Source organism: Notothenia rossii, assembly GCF_949606895.1.
Source record: "Notothenia rossii genome assembly, chromosome: 8".
NCBI classification, from domain to species: domain Eukaryota; kingdom Metazoa; phylum Chordata; class Actinopteri; order Perciformes; family Nototheniidae; genus Notothenia; species Notothenia rossii.
In genome coordinates, this window is record NC_136906.1 from 42,770,148 (window position 1) to 42,785,967 (window position 15,820).

A 15,820-nucleotide genomic window follows, 5' to 3' on the forward strand; every position below is an offset into this window, starting at 1 on the left:
GACATCGAACGGAGTGTTATGAATGAGAACTATAGGTTACTTACGTAACCCCAGTTCTCAGAGTAACATGTAGTGAGATGTTTCACCAGACGGCCCTCCTTGCTGAGGTGAAGCGAGAAGAGGTGCTTATTTTGAATGACGCTGCGACGTGGCGCAAGCTACTTATAGGGTGGGTGGATTCCCTGACGCTGACGTCAAGATCACCAGCCAATCAGGATTGGCGTAATGAGATTGATGCTTCTGTTTGCTCCGCGATGAGGCGCATCCAATAGTGAGACATCTCACTACATGTTACTCTGAGAACTGGGGTTACGTAAGTAACCTATAGTTGTTTTCGCAGAGTTTTGCAACAATGTGTGCCGCAGTCAGGTATTCTGTGCTGGGAAAGACAAAGTGATGTATTGTAATATTAAATGATGAAGCTAGTAATAAGATTTACAGTATAGAATAACTAAGTGGTAATAGTAACAATTAATACCTTTGCTCCATGTTGTCTTCTGGCTCAGACTGGCTATCAATAATGATAGGTGCATACCCATTTGTGTAGTTGCTGCAGTGAGAAGACAGTTGAATAATTTTCTTCAAATACATAATACGTCATATTTACAAAAGGATGTCGATCCTCTTCCTGTTTTTCCAATACATTGGCTTCTAAACTGACAACTGTACTTTTGTCATACTCCTGCACAATCCTTGTAAACATTTGAAATGGATGCAAGAAACAATATCTGATCTTTGAAAAATATTTGTGGGTGTTTTTTGTATCGTCTTCACTAAGATGTCAGATATTGTGGGTGTCATTTGGAAATGTATGAAAGTATAATTGTTCTGCTTCCTGGCAATGTTACCCACTGTGATTGGAGGCTATACAAACAAACAAATGTAAAATAAAGATACACACCACACAACTGTGTCACGATGCAACTGTCAACATCGTTTACCTATAGAAGTGGTTCTGACCCGGGGCAGACTGGACCTCTTCCTGGAATGGGGTTGGTGCTCCATCCTATTTTTACCCAGGAAATAAGTGCACACAAAGGGATTTATTGATTTCATGTTCACAAATTCAAACCTACATGGTATAATTACATTTGTAATTAGTCTTACCCGATCAGACGCTGGTTGTGGGTGCCTGAGAGGTCTGATAAAGGTAAACAACAAATATTTTCAAACTACTGTACTGTTAAAACATTCTGCTTCTTGTGGCACAACATAATATGTTGACAATGTTGTCCATTCGTGGAGTGCTCACTTTTGGAACATTTGGAATGTCCCACACCTGCATACACACAAATGACAGACTGAAATACAAATAAATTCACTTTAATTAAGAATAAATGCCACGATAAATCCAAACTGGTCAAGGTACGTTATATTGTTGACCGTCCTTTAACCCTCACATTAGGATTTACATTGGGGCAAAATAAACCAATTCGTCTCTGCACCTATAATATATCTATATGATGTCAAGAGTTACATTTAGGTGCACAGAGCTGTCTCTTGACTTGCAAGCTCTTTTACCAAACAAGCTAACGCTAGCTGGGTAAATATGACGCTCTTTGTATCTAAACAAAACTTACCTTCTTATATTTCGACTTTTTCCACTTCAATCAACTTTGTTTCCTCCGGCTTCAATTTGCAGCACTCTTGTTCGTTCTCTCTATGTCTGGTCAGACATCAATCTGTTCCACGTAGCGCGCCCCCTAGAGGCCTGGAGCACTTCCGGAATGTTTTTTTTTTGTATTTGTTTTGGGATTTGTACGTGCTTTGGACTTTGCATATCGTTTTGGTATTTGCAGCATTTTTTTGTTGTGTTTTTTTTCGGGGTTCGTGTGTTGTATTTAGTTTGCATCATTTCTGTAAATGCAGCGTTTTTTGGTTGTATTTGTTTTCAGGATTTGTTTGTTTTTCATTTCAGGATTTGCAGCTGTTTTCTGCTAATGTATGTGTTTTTGGCCGTTGTTCCGCGTTTGCACCTGCCGGCCACCGTAGGGCTGTCACTCAAAAACTGAGTAGCCAATGGGGACACACCCCTGAAAGTCCCACCTGGGATGTTTGTGTCAAAATCTCAAACAAAAAATGAGGGAGCGCAAACGAGAAAGCTGCAGCGAGAGCAAAAGTCTGATCATTGAGAAAGAAGAAACAAGAACTGCAAACAAAAACCTATGTTAAAACAAAGAAAAAATACTTATAGTTTACATGATTACACAAATGAATTGTTTGCAACTTATAGTTTTATTTTTGAAATGTATCTTATTTTGCTTGACTTAGTTTTTTTTTCTTTTAAACTCATAGTTGTGCTTTATTCTGAGAAAGTGTTGCTTTATCTTTATGATACAAAACGAATCCCATAGTTCTTGACCCTTGATCATCTGATAGGGCGGTATCAGCGATCAGGTATCAAACCCAAAGATGAGTTTCCAAAATATGTCAATTCAAGGATAGAGCTCCTATTGCACACAAAAAATGCCATTTATGTGTTCTTGGTGCATTTGGGAGCCTCTATAATGACATTCACTACCATAGCCACTAGGTGGGGATATATATGCACAAAATGTACACAAAATAGTAACTGAATTTGTCATTTTTTTAATATCATCCCAACTCAAGTACATCAAACATATACACCTATTAGTCATACATCCAAACAACTATGAAACATGTGAGCAGATTAAATTATACATCTGTTTTGTCTCATGACAAAGGGCGAATACATCTTTATCATTCACTTATTTGTCTGGACTTGGTCCACTCCTCCACAGACGTTTGGAAGTGAGCTGATATTCATGCCAATATCATGTTAATTTATGGAAACTAAATCAGGACAAAAGAAATAACATTTAGAAAATGAAGGCACAGCCAAAGCAGTGGTCATCTTGACGTCAATGCTTTGGGTTTTTATTTTCTTTTTTTGGAATGCATAATAGAGAGAATTCTTGTGGTTGGGAGAACAAACATAATAAATATTGTTCAAAACAATATTTATTGTTGCAAATTATAAAACTTACAAAGTGTGATTTCTTTCTTTGATAAATTGTATACAAAATCATTTTGCAGTCCAAACTAATTCATTGTTAGAGAGAATGAAAACGTAATAATGGTGAAATTAAAATCAGAATAATACTGTTAATTAAAAAAACTGCTGGCTTCGGTTGGAATATCAAGACTGTCTTAATTGTGCTTTATTGGGTGTGTTGGTGTAAATTAGTATCACAGTGTTCCACCCATTCTAGGTTTAGAAAATACATCTTCATCTTCAGCAATAATATCAATACTAATGTCTGCACTTAAATGTTACCATACATTATAAAGCGGTGTTATCTGGGCATAATTAAAGGTAACAATACAGGCACACACTTCAAGTAATTTCAGGTATGAAGGAAAATGATTCAACTCTATGCATCATGAATACATTACACATTTGCATGTCCTTTAAAACATGTTAATAAAAACTGAGAACCAATAAAATGTCTTGAAACGTGATTGTGAAGGTCAGCATATAGGATGTAGCACTGAAAAACATTCCCCCTGTGTCAAATAATGTCTAAGGCAGGGGATGCTGTCACATTTCTACCTGACATTCAAAAAAAGGAAAATGTCATGGTTCTTGCATATATAATTCCATATTTTAACTTCTGAAATGTTGCTTTATATTATATTGTATTATGATTCTGATTTATACAAATTTACAAAAATATGCAAAAGATCTGAAATATATTTTCTGTTGGTTAAAAACAAAACAATAGTTTAAAGTAATCCATATTCTATATGCTTTAAATAATTGAGGTATTTCCCGAGTATGATTGTACAGACATGTTTAAACTGCTACACTGGGTCTGCCATTTACTTCACATACAATTGCAACTCCAGCAATGTATATTGGTAGACCAACGCAACTGTCTAAATCTAGAGGAACATTTGTATTATTGCATTTCAAATGCACTTCCCATGAACTGAAGACTACTCTTTGGAAACATGTGACAATGGTTTGGCACTGAACATAGTAAGCCACATGGCTGACTCAAAACATCACCTATCTTCTAATACAATAAAAATGGATAACTCAAATTCTAAAATGGGGTCGGTCAAGAATTCTGTGATTCCAAAAAACATGATGATAACAGTGAAACAATTAAGCAAATGAATCACATACTGGCACAGACAACAACCTGAAGTATGAACAGAAAGGCACCAACAAAAATGTTTAAACAAATTTGGTTCCATGTTGATAGTCATCCTACAGTAGAACTTATCGAGATAATACTAAGCAGACACCTTACAGGGTAAATACCAGCTCATCAGAGAACATGGAGTCAACCTATCCTGACAGTCATGACTGCTGGAGACATGATTACTGTGACTGTGAACACAAACTGTGTACTGTATTTTAAAAATTAATCTTGAGTTTTGATGCTTTACATTGTTATGTATAACATGCTGCTCCTTTCTCATAGATGGCATGACTTTCTTAATTCATTTAATGGGCAGCATATTGGTCTTGGTTATGTCAATGAATGTGAATTATTTGTACTGGCCAAGAATTATGCCAAGGATTTACCAAAAACATTATGGCAAGTAATGTATTTAGAGCAACTAGGAACCAATCTAAAATATTTTTTTAAGCACACATCTTATTCTCAACAAGATCATCTCAACCTCCTTTTTCCTGCTATATATATATATATATATATATATATATATATATATATATTGCAAAGCTGTGTGTTAAGATCCGAGCAAAGATGGTGTCTCATGGTGCCAGAGTGCCTTATATGTGCCATATATATATATATATATATATATATATATTTATATGCACACACATACAGTATATATTCACATTCATACATACCTTTGCTTTTGTCCACTCTAAAGCAGCCAGAAGGAAACTAATTACATTGAACCAATGCATGTAAAGACACAAGACCACATTACTGTTGTGCCTTTCAGTCTTTTTCTTTTTACATTTTGCTCTTAAACTTATTGAGATTTTAAGGCTCCATTTTCACTATGAAAATAACACAACTTCTTAACATAATTATCTATTAACTACCTGATTTTTTGTCAAACAGAATCACTTTGGAACAGCTCATTGTGCAAGAGAGTGAAGCACTCTTATCTTCAAACTGCACACATATAACTTTTTTCTCACAAACACATATCTGAAAGTGTACACCTGTTATAAGAAGAAAGGATCATAAGGCCGTCTCCTGAACCATATGAGTGGTAAGCTGACATGAGGGCAGAGCCATCCTTATTTCCAAGTCTTCCTGCTCTGTTTGTGCTCTGTCACTCTCCGTCTCTTTGTCCTCTGTGACTGTATCCTCTTTGCATTGAGCTGCTTTGTTGCCATCTTTCTTGGCCCTCTGATAAGGCAAGGTTTTTGTTTCTTTGGCCTGACCAACAATGATTAAGCATTATTAAAAGTACAGCTTACAGTTAACAAACAGAGAAAACACTTGTGAGTGTAAATGTGAGGTTACCTTATGTGGATTGGGCAGAGGAGTTACACAGCAAAGCTTTTCTCTGTAGCGTTCAGGCAGGAAGAAGAGCAGTGTGCCCATCACTGGAAATACTGTGCCTGGCATCAGATCCTTCTCCTTCATAGGGCCTAAAGTTTTAGAGAAACACCAGTATAGTAATGATGAGGTATTCAAACAAAGGGCCAATTTATTTGAGAGAATGCTGCAAGGTGACACAATTAACATGCTGGTGCCTCTGACATATACATAAAAACCAAAGGCTTAATTAGAAGCCCACAGTGCAAATACCTGTATGCTTGAACTGGGACAACGTCAGTGTTTCAGAACTTGCCTGACAATCCTCCAACTTTTAAGATTTATTTTGTAAAAAAGTGATATAGCAAGAATTGTTACATCCAAAGTTACAAAAACTAAGAAAACTTAACCCTGAATAATTCATTCCACAAACGTAATTTCCTAAAATGTAAAGGAACACATTCCGACACGATGTTTCCATGGCAACATTTTCACTCCTGTTTCTAATACAAGTTCAATGTTCACACAAAAATGTGCCACAATTGGGACCCAAAAAATGTATTCAAATTTGGTCTGTGGTCATTATTTAATTTTATATTTTTGAGTTAAGCACTAAATTAAAAAGGTAAGAAAAAGCTAATTGTTTTTCTTTTTCTTCTCAATTGAAAAGATCACAAATGCACTGCCATTAAATGTATACTCTACACTGTTAGATACATCAAACTGCTAACACCTTCAGTCATTTACTTATGACTGGCTTTCGGCCAGGTGAGGATGTTGTCAGGTGTCCAATGTGTCCCCATTGGTCATAAAATCCCACCCACTCGTTTTAAGACAGTTGTTTTAAGTTTCAGACACATCAATATAAATATATATATATATATAATATATATATATATATATATATATATATATATATATATATATAAAAGACAAGTGGATTTTGCATAATAGGGGACCTTTAAGATGTGAGTCTTTTATACACTACAGTGTTACTTGATTGTAGGAGAGTGCATCTTCACTGGTCTCACGATTCGATTACGATTATTCTGTCAACGATTCGATTCGATATCACGATGCATAACAATGCATAACAATGCGTTGCATCATACATTTTCTATATTACTGCACATGGCTACTTGTTCATCAATGAATACATGCAGTCAAACAAATATTAACTAAATATTTTCATTATTTAGAAAGTGCATCGGAAAACAATAACATAAATGTCTTGACATTAAATGGTAAACCAAAATAAATAAATAGTATTTTGAATTGTTCTATCCTCAAAAACAAAAAAAATACTTCTGCAGTCTAGCTGCAGCTTCTAGCTACGGTCTTCTGCTCCAAAAAAGGACACTGAATGTCCTGAATGTGGCATCACAAACATGACTTGAGTCTGAACACAGCAGACAACAGGAGTATTTACAACAGCACGTAGGAACAAAAACACTGCCTCTGTCTTACTGTTACATAAATCCAGTGAATCTATGAGATTAAGTCAGCCTCATCACATTTCATCAATCAGAGATCAACATTTTTTAGTGAATAATAACGTTTTTTTATTTTTTAGATCAAGCATTTTTTAAGTATTTATAATTTGAATTCAGCAATATGTTATTAGTCTGAATGCCAAAACTTTGAAAACCACCTGTCCGGACCCTGCTCTGTTACTATGGTTACCGTCAGCCTGTCACTCATTTTATTCAGGGAGGGTGGGGCGGTGAGGAAACAGTGATCACTGAGGTTTTGCTCCTGCCTTCACAAACTTTACACAAGTATTTATCGTCTGAATATAGCGATAAGACGTTCATACTCTTCAATCCAAGACTTCATTTCTTAATCCACCAAAAGCTGACATGACAGTAACGCATGTTTTTCTAAGAAACAACTCTGTGCACAGCCGGTACACGGACTGATTCAGAGCGGGTCATTCTGCCTGTTGGTTCTGGACTGATTCAGAGCGGGTCACTCTGCCTGTTGGTTCTGGACTGATTCAGAGCGGGTCACTCTGCCTGTTGGTTATTTGTATTTCTCTGTTATAGAGCACAAATACATATAGTCCAGGGCTGGCCACTTTGGAGTTCAGCTTGGAGTGAGGTGACAATATTAGTTTTTGGTACACTGATACATTTTCATGCTATTAATTGTGTAGCGCACGTCTTTCCATTAGTCTCTACTCTTTTCAGTAAAATATTATATTGTCTACTATTGATATGTGTCTATTAACTGTTAATGCTTATGTCGGAGTGGCAGTGTTCTATTGGCCTGAAATCCCAAAATGTGCATGTGTTAATTATTTATTCAAGTGTGGTTTTAATCAACATATATAGATTTTATTGACTTCTAAGGTGTGATTCTATAAGGACCATTGCATGATTTTTTACTTGTGTTGTGTGGTTTTTAATGGAGTGATTATTGCATGATTTTACCTTTTACTTTTTTTTACCTTTAACTTGTTTGTTTATTTCTTGGGATTGACATTATTGAAACCGGCTGCGTCTGACTGGACAAACCCCACATGGCGCATGATTGGCCGATAATGAGCGGTATTTTGTTTTTAAGCAATCAGACACAGCTGAACAGGAGGAAAAAGACAGGAAGAGGTGCAAGGAGAAGCACGAATGAGAAAACGGAGCAACGGAGAAACGAAGGAAGAGAAAGGAAAGCGGAAACCAGGAAGCAGAGCAGAGGAAAGACGGCAGAGATGCTGGGAGCAATCGGACCGGGGTAGACCACATACAACGCTTGAAAACAGCTAAGTAAAGGGAAGTCACCCGGCAAACCCAGCTGTTTGTCTGTGTGGTGTTATTGCTGTTGAGTGTCTGTGTCTGCCAGTGGAGAACCGTCAGGGCCTTCAAGGTATTCAGAGAATACCCTGTAACACTCACATAAAACAAACAAAAAATCGATTTAATTATACAAATAAAATATAATAAAATGTATGTAAAATGAATAAATGAGAATCGCATCTATGTTGTTGATCTGTAATATTACAGTGTTACGTTGATGTGTTTGTCCTTCTCGGACCATGCACTACGCATTTCAGTGGTTTTGTGTTAGAAAAGAAAGCAACCAATCAGATCCTGTTCAGGAAATGCTTAGAAGGGACCAATGTGACCAGTGCTGATGAGGTCTCATGGCTGACCCTTCGTGCTGCAAATGGCTTGGAGATCCCATATGTTGGTTAACAACTTGGTTGATTGTATGGTAGGAAGCATTAAGGTGTCTGGAAAAGGAGTGATCATTGTTAATGATGATTGTTTGAGACCTGATAAGGGCTTACTGGGCATGAACATTATTCAACCTGTTTAGTCTGCTCTCACTCAGGGGAACCACCCAGGACTGTCTGCTTTCAAAACCACCATGCCTCATGCCGCCGGACAGCTCTGGGCACAGGCATTTACGTGTCAACGAGTCGCCACCAGAATGCCTCGCCCAGCTTATCAGGGCATAGCAAAATTGCCACGACAACAACCGGTCATCATCCCAACCCAATCAGAGATGATCCTGTGGACACAGGTATCTGAAGGTGCAGCTAATCAGGCATGCAATGTTGTTGTTGAGCCTCTTCCTGACAGTGACACGGAATGGCGTGTGGGACGAACCCTTGCCACACTGAAGGATGGACGGGTGCCTGTCAGGGTCTGTAACCCCAACCCTTACCCAGTAGAGGTCCCCCAACGACAGCCATTGGGCCAAGTCACGGAGGTGGCTGCAACCGACATACAAGGGGAACAAGAGCTGGTCCTCAACAGTGTGGCGCCGGATGTCATTGAAGTGGCGGTAAGAAGGGTAGGGGTCACAGAGTTCATCAATTATAATGAATTGTATCCTGCAATGAGTTTACAGGGAGGTGGGCTGACTTCTGACCAACAAGGGAAGATGAACAGCCTTCTCCAGAAGTGGAAAAAGGTGTTTGCAAGCCATGAGGAAGACTTTGGCTGCACTGGCGTTGTTAAGCACCAAATCCCAACGTGTTCAGCACCCCCGTGATACGATACGATAATACTTTGTTTGTCAGATCAAGTCTGAAATTTGACTTGCGTCACAGCAGCTCCATGTCCAACATCAACAGACAAGTATCCAGACACAATACATGAAACACCAACAACAAACATTTAACATAACAGCACAATTAGTGAGAGAAAACATGCTCAAAGAGCCTTCAGCGTGCATTTGATCTGGGATTTAGCTCTGTATTTACTGTGAGGATTGACTGATGCACAAAGGATGCTTCAGTCTGACTTTATTGAATCGTGGGACCCTGTATCTCCGATTAGATGGCAGCAGTTCATATTCAGTGTTCAGAACACGGTTTGGGTCAGAGATTATGTTGTTGGACAGCCTCACTAGGTTGTTATGATAGGCCGAGTCATAGAGTCTTTGACAGGGTTGACCAACAATCTTTGAGCAGATTTTTAACAGGTGGAGCAGTTTTTATTTTAAAGCTGCTGACAAAAATTTGTACCAGGTAGTATTGCAGTACTGCAGAACAGACAAGATCACAGATGTAAAGAACAACAGAAGAATTTCTCTGCTCGCCCCGAAAGACCTAAGACAGAAAAGAGAGAAAATCTATTCTTTGTTTTGCCCTTTTGCACAGATATTCAATGTGATCATTCCATGACAGCAGATGGTCAACCATTACACCCAATAATTTGTATGAAACTCCCTGCTTGATTTCATCTGTATGGATGACAATGGGGACTTTATGGGAGTCAGAAGGTGAGCCAAACATGATTTCCTCAGTTTTCTTGGTGTTGATCTCAAGAGCATTGCTATCAGTCCACTCCACCACCTGATTTACAGCCTGTTGGTGCAGCTCAGGGTTACTGAGCAGAGATATTATTGCAGTATCATCGGAGTACTTAATGATGACTTGATTTGGTGTGTTGGTACGACAATCGTCAGTGTATAGAGTAAAGAGCACAGCTGAACTCACGCAGCCATGGGGGGCACCTACATTGGTTGTGATGGCAGATGACAGGGTTTTGTCAACCTTCACAAGTTGCTCTCTACTAGTGAGGAAAGCAGCATACCAGTAAATAAGGTATGGATTTACTTCCATTTTGGCCATTTTTGACACCAAGATGTCTGCTTGTATTGTGTTGAATGCTGATGAGAAGTCTAGGAAGAGGGCTCTTGCATAGGTGTTGCGTTTATCTAAATGTTTAGTGATGATGTGTACCAGAGTGGCCACAGCATCTTCTGTACCGCACCCTTGTTTATAGGCAAATTGGTATGGATCCAGATTGTCTTGTGTTGTACTGATAAGAAATTGGAGAAGAATTCTTTCTAGTGATTTCATAATCACTGAGGTGAGGGCTATTGGTCTGTAGTCCTTATGTTTTTTTGGGCATGGAATTTTGGGCAGCGGTTTGATGTGTGAAGTTTTCCATGACAGAGGGATGGTGTGCGTGTCAACAGAAGCCTGAAAGATGGGTTGCCACCAAGCGGCAAACTCTGGGGAAGAGCCGGGACACCAATGCGGAAGTGCCTCAAACTGCAATTCATCTAGTGGCCAGTAGGAGCAGTCTGCAGAAGGGAGCAATTTCCATAGACCCCAATGTTAAAATGCCCAACTTTAGAGCAGAATTAAACATGTTTACATCGTGGTTCAAAAAAACATATTCTCTCTATAGTTAGATCCCCCCTTCATGAATATGGATTGGGGGGGTGAATTTTTCTCAACTCATCTGTTTAATTAATATTAAGCCTTAAAGCTTTTGCATTAATTAGGGCGTGGTCACTTTGATGGACATGTACATGCCTCACTGTCAGCTAACAGCAACTTGTACACTCTGCTAGGCTACAACCATAGAGGCTACAACGTTAGTTAGTTAGTTGTAGTTACTGTACTTGACCCTTTAGCTTTAGCCGTGTTCGTGGTGATTGTGCCTTTTAGGGAATATTGTTACAAATACCAGACAATTAAAATGTTGTGCTGTGCGCTTGAATGTACTAACAGAACTTCCAAGAAGTCTAAAATTATAATATTATACATGTCCCGTTCACAGGTGTTTGTGTGCTTGGTAGCTTAGCTTGTTACTTATTAGCCAGCTAAGGACGTAACCCTTTATACATACATATACATTTTAGTTTATGATTCAGCCTTGGGTAAGACTTTTATAGTCTATGGCTATGACGCCCATAATGCTAAACGGGAGCAAATGTTAATAGGGGACGCAATTATCCCAGTGGTGGCCGCCGGAGCCAACGGAGCCGCAGGGGGCTAGCTCCAGCCGGCGTCCCGGAGCTAGCCCACCGCGGCTCCGTTAGGTCCGGGCGGTGGAGTCCGTCTTTTCTTAACGTGTGAATGATGAAGTATTATTTTAATTATTTGAAGTATTAAAGTAACATGTTATGGCAGGAAAGTTCAATCTGGTATATTCATTTTAATGTCACCTTATATATTCGTGGGTGTTACATTTGAAAGTGCATTTTTACTCTTTAAATAATAGAGAGGCTTTTCATATATTCCTGAAACAATGTACCACTACTTAGTAATAATAAATTAAAGCAATAGTCTTTTCTTCCACTTTTCATGTGCAGTCAGAAGGGTGGTTTTATGACCTTTGACATCTGCTTTGCAGTTCCCAGCAAGGAAGGGGCCCTGAGTCTCTAGCTTCCTCTGCTAATTGCTAAAACCCGTATTGATTAGCCCAACAGGGAGATGTGCCTCAGATACAAGACAGTTGAAGCCTTGTAGAATTAAGGATTTATCTCCTACAAGACCCCTAAAGAGGCCTTGAAAATTTAGTCAAACAGTTACCGAGGCAATAGTCTTTTGTTCTCATTGATGTCTGTATTCATTCCAGAAAAACGGACTTCGAGGTGAAAGGAAGTTCTAATAGGGCCTTAAGCTACCAGAACAATTAAACTTCTGTTAATCAACCAAAACTCATGACTGTCAGGGGACAGGACATTCGGACCCATAACAAGGGTCACTTCATAGAGAATATGTGTGTGTATTCCTTACTGTGATCATATGTCCTGTATAATCATTTATCAACTATTCCTGTATTGGTGTTTTATTTGATTCCTCTGTTTTTATTCTTTCATGTGTGGGTACTAGATGGCTACAAACATTGTGGAGAAATTAGCTTAAACATGTTTTATTACTCTATAGGAAATGGAAGCAACTTTTATGACAGGGACGAGAGAGCTGGGGGAGGGGACATTCTTCTTGAGATTTTCAGCATGTCACTGATCAGGGAAATCTACTTGTTTTAAATAGATGTGTGTGGTTGATTACTTTGTATTAATAATAACAGTATGTGTAAAGGAAGCTGGAAATATGCAATGTGAAACCTTTTATTTGAAATAAAGATTCTGCAGGGAATATTCTTAAAGAACAATAGCTCAAGTGTCTGGAAGAGCTGCAGGCTAAATGAGTGTGCGGTACTTTTTAACTGCTTGAGATAAGAGCTGATGTTTTCCTCTTGTTATTATTGTTTGAGGTTAAGGTAACTCACATGTGTTATTTGTATAATCCAACTATAAAAAACTATATCTTAAACCTATCTTTATAAAATGCCAAAAGTATGTGAAACTTGCAAGGAGGGGTTTGTTATCTCGAATGTAAGGGTCGCCTCTGGCTCGCGCTGATTGGCTGTCTTTTCTAAGTGGAGGACCCCTCCGGCGGGGGGGGGGGGGGGCAGCCGCATAGCTCCTCCTGGGTTTTTTGGATATAAGCCTATGTTGTCTTTAGACCAGTCTCTTCTTTTCTTCAAACTGACCAGATCCGTAAGATTGGAGGAAGAGCAGGAAGTACTTCCTTTGTATTTGTATTGTTACTTTGTATCATTAAAACAAGATTATTGTTTAACTTGCATTCTGGTGTTTCTTAATCCCTTCCTTTTTACGAATTTACCCCGCTTACCAAACGACACGCGGAGACGAGGTTGGTTTTAAACATCCTCCTAATCTCCAACAATGACAAGCATTAAGAATAACAAAATATAGCTAATTCTCTTGCAGATTGTCTCATTTAATTATGAATGTAACGTTTATATAGGGGAACTACACTGTTAGCAGTAACTTGGTATGCATGTATTTCATGTTAGCTTAGCTTCTTAGCCTGAGCTAGCTCTGTTTACTTCCAGTTCGGAGGCAGCAGGTCCCGCCTCGGGTCCGACTCTTTGCCCTTATTTGGAGCAGGCGGGATTAGACTCTGACGTCGCTGTCAAGCCGTTAGTGGCCGACTCCGCCTACTAAGGGCTTCTCGGCAACTCTGCAGAATCCTATGGGTAAAGTCACGGACACTACGTCCATTAATATATACAGTCTATGGTTGCCACACTGGAGCCAGCTCAGTAGCAAAGTTTTTCAGCAGAAAACCGCTGCACCCATCTGGCACAGCCGCTTTCTTGTTGTTGGTGCACTGAAATGTTTTTCTGACCTCTTCGACACTGATGGTCATTTTGTCAGAGGAAGCAGGTATTATGGTTTCGAGCATTTCAGTGCACTTTGCAGAATTATCCAGTGACTCAAAACGGGTAAAGAACGTGTTTAGTTTGTTAGCAAAACAAAATTCATTGTTCGTCACAATAGTAGGTTTAGCTGAGGATGACATTCCTGTCATGGTTTTCATGGTGTCCCATACCTTTTTGGGGTTTTTGGCTTTAAAAGCATTTTCCAAAAGCTCTCTGTGTGCCAGTTTTGATTCCCTCAATTTGACTTTCAGTCCTTTTTCTGTCTGTTTAAGTGCTCTATAGTCTTTGTTTTTGAAAGCTATTCTCCTGGTATTTATAACGGTTTTAATGTCCTTAGTCACATAAGATTTATTATTTGGATAGATTTGTATTTCTTTAGTGGGAACAACTAGTTCTACACAGAAGTTAATATAGTCATTGGTAACAGTAGTTATTTCATCTAGTGAACCTTCCTGAAAAATGTCCCAATCTGTCCAATCAAAACAGGCTTTCAACTGTTCCCTACTTTCATTTGTCCATGTCCTTACTACTTTCTTTTCCGGTTTACTTCTCTTCAGTTTGGTCTTATACACTGGTATCATATTCACAACATTATGATCAGAGTTCAGTATTGGTGGTCTACATTCAGGCTCCTTTAACATTTACGAAGCATTTGTCCAGGATATTGTCTTTTCTGGTGTGATCCTTAAAGGCCATGTAATGCATCTAACACAGGTGTTTTTTAACATGTAGTTTAGATATCACCAGAATAAAAATAAATAAAAATGTTTAAAGTTTGGTCATAATTAAATGACATATACGTTAAAAACCGATGTTGGTTCCGAAGTTTGCCGAGTACGCCCCCGATCACTCCCGAACGAGCGGTGACGTCACACGTGGCAAATATTGCCATTTGATCAAATCAGTCCAAATGGCAAGTAACGCGACAACTTCAGACAGCGACAGCGATCATTCAAGCTCAGATTCGGTGGGTTATCTGGATTCAGTTACAGAAGTAGAGAGTGAACCAGCTAGCCTTTCACTTCAAGGCATCTGGCCTTATCAGGACGAGCCTCCTGCCCGGCAATCGAACAACGAGGCAGAAACTTGTGAAAGAGAAGCGGATTCCGCAGCCGGCGAGACTTGAGTCGGCAGTACTGAATGGTAAATTATGTTTTATTTAATTCGACCTGCACTAAATGTTGATCTTAATTTGTCATCTGTTCCTCACACGTCCGGCAGATATTGTTTTCTTTGTATGTTATGTACAATATTCAAGTGTACATGTCAATGCTGTGAAAGCATGCCCACTGCAGATGAATGTGTATGCTGCAGAGAGATCTGGCAGGTGATGGAACAAATAGACAGTTTGCAACCTACTGACCAGATAGAAGACACCGACGAGAAACCAAGGTGCATTATTAGCCACCCAGGCTTTAGAGAAGGCTGTCTCAGTGTTTGGACACTGAAAATAGCGTATCTTCAATACAAACAACAACACAGAGCAGTTGATGGCCCACTACACCAGTAAGTAAATATTGATTGACCCAACTGCCTATTGCAGCTTTGCTTTCATATAATACTTTTAGTCGCTACAGATATGGTACACTTTTAAAGATACCATTAAACTCTTTCAAGCAGTCAAAAACAGCTTGGCTTTTATTTTTTCTGTGTATGCAAGTGCAATGTATGCTTGGGAAAAGAAACAACTACACATGTGAGGAAATATATAAGAGGTCTATGATTCTGTCAAGCAGTCATGTACAACCTCATATTTATTTTGTACAAGTAAAATACAAATATCATGTTATAAGCCAATTTGTAACCATTGCTACATAATAGTACTACATAACATTTTATTTTTCTCCAAATATATTTATAATCTGTATACTTTTTTTTCATTAG

At 38.7% G+C, this 15,820-nt stretch overlaps 1 protein-coding gene across 8 annotated transcripts in view; it reads right to left on the reverse strand.

Moving 5' to 3' along the window:
* The window catches only part of slc5a6a (solute carrier family 5 member 6a), a 160,875-nt gene that overhangs the window by 21,952 nt on the left and 123,103 nt on the right, over nt 1-15,820 (reverse strand). For 7 of the 8 annotated variants that reach the window (XM_079642359.1, XM_079642356.1, XM_079642353.1 and 4 more), the window contains 2 exons: nt 5,484-5,611; nt 2,574-5,396 (listed from right to left, as the gene is read on the reverse strand). In XM_079642359.1, the coding sequence (XP_079498485.1) occupies nt 5,196-5,396; nt 5,484-5,611 (329 nt within the window). In that variant the 3' untranslated portion in view covers nt 2,574-5,195. Of the gene's footprint in view, nt 1-2,573; nt 5,397-5,483; nt 5,612-15,820 lie in introns of those variants that run through there. The other variant, XM_079642360.1, reaches the window with a different exon arrangement.